Source organism: Balaenoptera ricei, chromosome 8, assembly GCF_028023285.1.
Source record: "Balaenoptera ricei isolate mBalRic1 chromosome 8, mBalRic1.hap2, whole genome shotgun sequence".
Classification (NCBI taxonomy): Eukaryota; Metazoa; Chordata; class Mammalia; order Artiodactyla; family Balaenopteridae; genus Balaenoptera; species Balaenoptera ricei.
Genome location: NC_082646.1, coordinates 64,335,926 through 64,343,788, shown reverse-complemented (window position 1 = coordinate 64,343,788; position 7,863 = coordinate 64,335,926). Strand labels below are relative to the sequence as shown.

At 54.1% G+C, this 7,863-nt stretch overlaps 1 protein-coding gene across 2 annotated transcripts; it reads right to left on the bottom strand.

Moving 5' to 3' along the window:
* Window positions 1-99: 99 nt before the first annotated feature.
* Window positions 100-4,696, bottom strand: SMPD1 (sphingomyelin phosphodiesterase 1). Of its 2 annotated transcripts, none has more exons than XM_059930960.1 (6): window positions 4,233-4,696; window positions 2,526-3,298; window positions 1,789-1,960; window positions 1,407-1,483; window positions 1,056-1,201; window positions 100-868 (listed from the first exon to the last, which is right to left on the bottom strand). In XM_059930960.1, exons 1-6 carry the CDS (start codon window positions 4,530-4,532, stop codon window positions 459-461), a joined length of 1,878 nt encoding a protein of 625 aa, XP_059786943.1. In that variant the 5' UTR covers window positions 4,533-4,696; the 3' UTR covers window positions 100-458. The 2 variants fall into 2 exon arrangements, with proteins under 2 accessions (XP_059786943.1, XP_059786942.1); XM_059930959.1 differs by having other exon boundaries at window positions 765-888; window positions 4,233-4,627.
* Window positions 4,697-7,863: the final 3,167 nt, after the last annotated feature.

Genomic DNA, 7,863 nt, shown 5'->3' with positions numbered 1-7,863 from the left:
CACTCCTGGTACCTTGATCCCTCAGTTAGGCTCTTGTTTCCAGGGCCCCCTTGCCCTTCCTGCCTCAAAAGAAGAAACTGGGACAGTCACAGCAGGGTCTGGAGTCCAAGTCCCTTGCTTTTATTTTAACAGCCTGGCAAGCAGGCAGCAGCAGCAGTACAGGGTTCCTGGCCGGCCAGCACAGGCCTGGGGTGACAGCTTCTGTCTGGTCTTCCTAGGGCAGTGCCAACTTAGACCTCTGCTCCCCGGCCACGGAAGGGGAGCAGCCTCAGAGCAGCCAGCCCCGCTCCCATATTTTGCTAAACCAGATCCAGGAAAGGAGGTCTTGTTTCCGAGGTGTGCTTGGGCCCAGGGATAAGCTCTTCCACCAGACATTCTTCTCACCACAGGGTCCCTCTGGGGTTTTCGCTCCTTTCCTAAGAAGACAAGCACTTTCCCACCTCTGGGCCCCGTGGGTGTTAGCATAATGGTGGCCTTGGCCGCAGGCTCTGGACAGGAGGGAGGTTTGCGTCCGGCGCCAGGTGGCGACACAGAGCAGGGCTGTCTGACCGGGCGGAGAGCTGGGCGCACAGAGTAGCGAGGCGGCAGGGTGTGCCACAGGGCTCTGAGGGCGGGTGGCCCTTATGGTAGAGAAACCAGAAGGTCTCGAAAAGCTGTGTGTCGCTCCGCATGCGATACACCAGGTCGTGCCAGGCGGCGGGCAGCACGTTGGGCAGCCCATAGGTTTCCCGAGCCCTGTAGAGGAGCTTCCAGTGCGGTGTGGCTCCGGGCTGATTCGCCTGCGTCAGGTTCAGGATGTAGGTCTCGTGGTCCAGGACCAGGTGAGAGCTCCCGGAGTAGTTGCCATCTATTTGGTAGACACGGTACCCTGCAAGGAGGGAGGGCTGACTGGAGAGGGAAAGGGCAAAGGCAACTCCAGTGGGGAGGCAGAGCTCGCCCCTGGGCGGCCTTGGCTCCAACTCTCCTTCCTCTACCCCAACAACTTCCTCCCTCTCACCAGCTTCCTCTATCCCCAGACCTCCTTTATCCCAACAATTTGCTTCCACCTCACTCACCAGGATTGAGGCTGATGTAAGTGGTGGCACTGGGCGCCAGGAAGGCTACAGATAGCGGCCGGCTTAGGGTCTCCTCGTCGTAGAAGACCTCAAACTCATCCACGTGGGTGTGGCCAAAGAACTGACCAGCCAAGGTGTTCTCATACCTGGCCAGAAGACACTAATCATATTCAGAAGTTTCAAGCGAGGGGGAGGAGGAGATCTGGGGAGGACTGGATGCTTGCTTTCTCCATCCTGTTCAAGGAAGTGGCGTCCCCACCCCAGTGGGGCAGCAGGGATGGTGAGATGTTCCAGGGAATTTCTGACCTTTAGGCTCTTCACCCGCTCGCCCCCAACACACCTCCCTCCTACCTCTCCACGATTCGGTAATAATTCCAGCTCCAGCTCTTCAGGCAGTGCCCTGGGGGAATGTGGCCAATTATATGCACCTGTGGGGAGAGTTAAGGAAGGTTATCAGGGCAAGAGGGGTCCAGGAAGCCCTGGCCAGGCTAGTTGGTATTCATCTTTCCTACAATGGCTGGCATTCCTGGCCAGAGACGGGGAGGAAATGAAAGGACTTTCTAAGGGTGACCGTGAGCTGAAACCCCAAGGAACACTGTTGGGAGTGCCAGAAAATCAAGCGTCTCTGCTCATGGGTGCTCCAGCTCCAGAGAGAAGTCTGTTTGTGAAGGGCCTGCTTTTCCTCCCACCCTACCGGCACCTGCCCCACTGGGTTCCCACCACTCTCCCTCACTTTGTCTCCTCGGTCCTCAGAGGCCTGAAGCTCCCCCACCAGCCACTGGAGCTGTCCAGCAGGATCTGTGGAGTTGATCAAGAGCCAGAAGTTCTCACGGGAACAAAAATTCATATTGAGAGAGATGAGGCGGAGGCCGGGGCGTGGGGAAAGTGCATAGTACCCCCCAATTCTGAAACAAAGTGAACACGGGTCAGCATGCATTCATAATCCTAGCCCTGTGTGCCCAGTCCTGTGCAAGGAATCTGGGTGGAGGGCAGAGGCACCTAGGACATCACCCCTAGCCTCAAGCCCACGTTCTAGCTGAAGATCAGACAGCACTGATGATAGGGCCCGTGTGACTGAAGCGAGTGGCTCAGAGGACTAAAGGCTCTTGGAGTTCAGAGGAGACATAAAAGTGAGCTAGAAGAGGCAAAGGCCATCCAGAGGGAAGAGGACCTAGGCCTGGGAAAGATGGGAAAAGCTGGGGTGTTAGAGAGGGAAAGGCATTTTAGAGAAGGCCAACATGAGCAAAGACACAGACTACCATGGAGAAGGTATGCTGCTAGCCCTTCACCCTGTGAAGGAGGGTGGCTGGAGATAAGGGTGGAAACGGAAAGTGGGGTCCGATTTGGAGGGCCAGTGGAGAGAGCTGAGGACTCAGCTTAGAGTAGCCACACATAATGCTAGGTTCCCTGCTCCCTGCACTTTCATCCATCTTTCTCCTCCCTTCCTGGGTTTCCGTGGGCCTCAAATACCTGAGGGTGCGAAGGGCTTCAGCAGGCAGCCAGGGCTCCCAGGCCTTGGCCATCGCCTCATAGAGCCAGTGCGAAGACTGGTTGCCCTCTATGAAGGGGGGAGGGAAGCCATTGACAGGTGTGCTCTCGTGGTTGCCCACAGCAGGGTACACAGGCACTGGCCCCAAGAACTTCCTCACAAGGTCTGTGACGGTGGTCAGGGCCCGCAGCTGGTCCTGACGAGACTGCTGCCAGATGTTGTGGGCCGGGATATCGCCCGTCCAGTACACCATATCAAAAGGGCCGGCGGGGCCCAGGCCACTCAACAGGCTCTCCAGGGTCCGCAGGGGCAGGTCGCACTTGCTGTACTCGCCCCAGTATCCAGCACCGGGCCGGGAGGCAGGCGGTGGGCCGGAATCCTGGCGGCAACACAGCGGGTTCTCACAGTCGGGGTCTGTGCCCTCCAGGTAGTCGTGGTCCCAGTGCAGGTCGGTGAGGAAGAGGACGCGGCTGACGGGGGAGCCCGGGGCCGGGGGCACGGGCGGCTGGGGGGATGGCTTTGGCACAGCCGGCAAAGAGATGTTCCAAGATGAGAAGATGTCCCAGTGTCCACAGGAGGAGCCCAGGAGCAGACCACAGGCCTCGGACGGGCTCAGCACCGAGCGCGTCCACACCTCCACCACGTCGTCCTGAAAGAGCTGGACAGCTGATTGGCACACAGCAGGCGGTGCGATTTTCAGCAGCGTGCACATCTTGATGGCCATGGAGCCCACCCGGGCCACGCTGTCCTCGTGCTGTGGTGGGAAGAACCAGCGGTGAGAAGTCAGAAACAGAGCACAGGGACCAGGCCAACACCTGGATACGACCCGTGGGCCTGCATATCCACACTGGGGCTAGCATGGACTCAGTACCACATGGTGAAGAGATGTCAGTTCACCCCTGCCTCTCACAGACACTGCCCTGACTCAGGCGTCACCAGGCCGGTACTTCCTTTTTAGCTCAGTGGCATTTCAAGCCTTTGCTTGTGCAGCTGGCTTTCTCAGGCAGTCTGCTGAGTGCTCTGAAATTTGGGCTGGGCGGAATGACAGACTGACCAGGGTTTGGGGACACACACGAGGAGAGGGCCCTGATTCCCCAAGGAGCCCCACAAAGCACACCTACCAACCAGCGCTCCTCATCACCCCATCAGGGTCGGTCAAGGCAGCCCAGCCCCAACTAGTCCCACACCTCTGGATATTCCTTAATTCAGGTCCCCTTTGAGTGAGTAGCTGGTCCCAGGCACGGTGCTCGGGGCTGGAGGTGCTAGGTGTAAGGCGGAGGGGATTCGGTCAGGCACGCCTGGGTGGGAGTCCAGCCCACCCCCCAGCAGCCGGCCCCTCCTACAAGTGACTTCAGCTCCGGGGCTGCTATTCATTTGTAAAACGGAGATAACCACAGTAATGAAACCACCCTGCAGGCTAGATTTAGCCTGTATAAAAGGGTTGGCACGGTGCCCAGCATGTAACTTGCGCTCTTTCCTTACTTCAATAGGTCACAGTGGAGGTAGTGCTGGTGGTGGTTTGCAGCCGCGGGGGGCCCCAAAGGGGGGCAAATTCAGTAAAGGCTTGTGGATGACAGCCTCTCCATCAGGGATGCTCTTGGGGACCCCGGAGCGCCGGCCTTAGCCCCAGCCGCCACCGCCAGCCCTCCCTTCTGGCCTGCACCTCCCGCAGCCCCTTTAGCGCTCACCCGCAGCCTGATGTCGATGGCGGTGAACAGTCCTTTGCAGGCGGGGCAGGTAAGGTTCCACCAGCTAAAGGCTTCCCGGAGCTGGGGCGCTAGGCGAATGAACTTGGCGGGATGGCCTTGGGCGGGAAGAGGGTGGGCCCCGGCAGGGGCCCAGAGAACCTGGGAGTCGGGCAGGGCCAGCGCCAGCGCCAAGCCCATCCACAGGAGCCTCAGGCTGGGGGCCCCCAAGGACCTGTCCAGTGTCTGCTCCCGGCCCGACCTGGGGCGGCCCTGGCCGTAAGACACTCCGTGGCGGGGCATCGCCCGGCTTCCTAGACCAGGCAGGTTCGCCCGCCCGGCCCCGGATGGCGTAGGCCCTGGTTGGCTCTCAGGATCCCTGGCGGTGCCAGGGACACCGATTAGTCCCCCGCTGTAGTCGGCTGACTGCTCGGAGACAAGCCACAAAGCAGCTCCGCCCCTTCCTCTTCCTCGGTTCCGCCGCAGCTGATCGCGTTGGCTGGCAGCCCGGGCAAGGCTAGGGAGGCGGAGGTGCAGGGGGAGTGGGCCGGGCGCGCCTGGGACCCGCCCAGGATCCCGCGTGCGATTCCGCCCAGGCTCTGACAGCTGTGCGAGGCCGCTGTAGCCGCCCAGCTCTTGCTGGAGCCGGTCATGTGTGGCTGGTGAGAGGCCCCTCCTCTCTCCAAACCTGCACTCAAATTCCTGGAATAGCTAACTGCCAGGCCCACCGGGCTTTAAACTGGGGAAGTGGAGAGGACATAGGGGGTGTTGGTGGCCAGGAGCGCAGCGGGGAGGGGATTCTCACACTGTCACCTCTCCGGCCCAGAGGGCTCCGACCCTCAATTTCTTATGTTCTGCCACTGCTATCCACACCCTTGAGTCGCCCTGACTGATAATCTTTTTGACTCAGACCTCTCCAGTTGGAAGGGGCCCTGGGCTCATGCGGGGACACCCATACCTTCATTATATGGATGAGGAAACAGACTCAAAAATGGTGAAGTGGCCAAGAAAGGGTAAAGACCATACAGACAGGAACATGGATTAGAACTTGGGTCTGCCACCTTCCTGTAACCATGATGGTGAAAGCTATCATTACTGAGCTCTATAGGATGTCCCAGGCACTGAAACAGGCACTTTATAATGACTAATCCTCAGTTCTAACAATAACCCTGAGAAGTAAGTATAATACTATTATTACCTCCATTTTACAGATGGGGAAACTGAAGCATAGGAAAGTTAAGTGGCAGAATAGCAATTAAAACCGAAACTGTGTAACTCAGTGCTTCTCCAGGATCCACAGATCTACCAAGTCCTGTTAGTTCTTGCCTTTGAGAACTTTTTTCAAGTGACTCCCCGCCCTTCCCGCCCCACATCATATCAGATAGAGTAATTATGGTATAATAGAAAATGTATTTGGTCTTATCTCCAGTTTCTGGCACTGAGCTCCTAAAACCTTTTGAATTTCCTGAGTGATAAGAGTGTCTTTTGTTACATATACAAGCCCCTTTCAATCACACCTGAATTTATGCTAATAAGGTGAGTTAAGGTGGGACCCCTAAATAGCCTCAGGATGGGGCTGGTCACCAGAAAGAACTGATCAGAGAGTGAGATGTTTCAGTCTCACCCCCAATCTTCTGGTTGGGGAAGGGGGTTGGAGACTGAGCTCTATAAAAACTCTCGCAGAGCTTCTGGGTTGGTGCACATATCAAGGTGTTGGGAGGGGGGTATACCTGCAGAGGGCGTGGAAGTTCTGTGACATTCCCCCACTCATGCCTTGCCCTATGCGTCTCTTTCATCTGGCTATTCCTGAATTGTACCCTTTGTATTAATCAGGACATGTAAGTAAGGTGTTTTCCTGAGTTCTGTGAGCTGTTCTAAGCAAATTATCAAACCTGAGTAGAGGGTCATAGAACCCTAGAATTTACAGCTGGTTGGTCAGAAGTATAGGTGGCAACCTGGGACATTTTGTAAGCAGATAGGGTAGGGTGTCTCCAGAGGAAGAGAATCAGATATAGCTTTTTGACATAAGAGAAGCCATTTTAGGCCTAAGCCATTTTGTGATCTAAGCCTGGCAAAATGCCTGCCCTTCAAGAGGTCTCAGTAATAAAGATCTTAGGGGAAAAAAAGAACAAGACTGTTATCAGGCAAGAGAGGTAACCATAGCAAAGAGACAATAAATCAGTTGTAAAGACTCCCAGTTCTGTTTCAATGGTAAAGATCAACCTGAAGCACTTTCTTGAGCTGTTTTTCAGAATTTAAACCCCTCTTCTGAGTGAACACCCAAGAGCCACTGGAACCTAAGGGATGATAATGTTGACCTTTTCTGACTTCAATCAACTAAAGCTGGGACTCTATCGACCTTTGCCTCAATTCTATGCAGAATTCCCCTGCTCAGGCCCCTTCTTGAATATGTATGAGCCCTTTGCTGAAAACTTCCCCAATCTTGCTGTTCAGGGAGATGCTGCTTTGGGAAAGATTCCTGGTGTTCACCTTACTTGCTACAAGTAATAAACCCTTCCCTCTCCTAATCTCTGGCTCATTTGTGTCTTTTGGCTTGACACCCACTGAGAGGTGAACCCAGTTTTCCGGTAACATTGTGACTGGCCTCTGGAGTGGGGACAATCTTGTGGGACTGAACCCTTTAATTTGTGGAATCTGATGCTAACTCCAGGTAGATAGTATCAGAATTTAATTGAATTGTTGTAAAATTTGTTGGTGTTGGAGAATTGGTTGGTGTCAAAGAAAGCACCCCCAGAACTGGTGTCAGAAGTAGGATTTGCTAGCTTGGCCCTAGCTCATGGAAACAAGTGGTTTGGGAAGAGATAGGATGAAAGGGCAGAGGACAAGGAACCTTTGATTCCTGGGTGACCTCATAGGCACCCATGGTATGAAGCAACAGATGTGCTGTAATCAATTACCAGAGGTAAATTTTACCAGTGGAATTTAGAGGTAGATCCAATTCCTGGGGCATTGGTTCACTAGGTACTTGAGGAAATGGAAACTAATAAGAAAAAAGCAAACTGTATAATCTCTTGATTATTGATATCTGTAGTAGCCAAAATGAAAGTAAGAGAGAGTGCTGGCTTGGACCTTGATTGGTCTGAGCTTCAGCTACTAGCCTCAGAGCCACCTGCACAGGGAAAAAATTATGTGGGGACGACAGCGGGTACCTCTAAGACTCTGGTCACCAAGAAGGTAGTACATGTTGGGAGAAGACAAAACCAAGAAAACTACTAAAACCAGGGGATATAATGTGAAAGAGTTGTTTTATTTTGTAGATTAGTATCATCAACTTCCTAAATAATCTTCACTGAAATGGATTGTGAGAATGATTAATTTGGGGGCAGTATCTTTGCTTTTAAATGCTACAGAATGGAAGAGCATCTTTGGGTTGATACAAGACCCATAGCTTACTATGGAACAATTACAGATGGTTATGTGATCCAGACACACAGCAGGTTGTTCCTGAGGAAATGGCCAGGCTGTTGGATTGGATAAAAGCCACTGTAAAGTCTGTTTACCCCGATAAGGGTAATTATTCAGCAACCCTCATAAATGTCAAGTGGAACACCTCAGATAAAGCAGCTGATCTGCTTCATATGCAGGCCATGTGGAACTGGCTTTATGATGACCT

Excerpts from the sequence above, each read along its gene's own strand:
- SMPD1 (XM_059930960.1), bottom strand. The coding sequence starts at position 4,532 with ATGCCCCGCCACGGAGTGTCTTACGGCCAGGGCCGCCCCAGGTCGGGC. Across the intron at positions 1,484-1,788 it reads CTGAGGACCGAGGAGACAAA|GTGCATATAATTGGCCACAT; the intron begins GTGAGGGAGAGT and ends CTCTCCCCACAG. Across the intron at positions 1,202-1,406 it reads TATTACCGAATCGTGGAGAG|GTATGAGAACACCTTGGCTG; the intron begins GTAGGAGGGAGG and ends TCTTCTGGCCAG.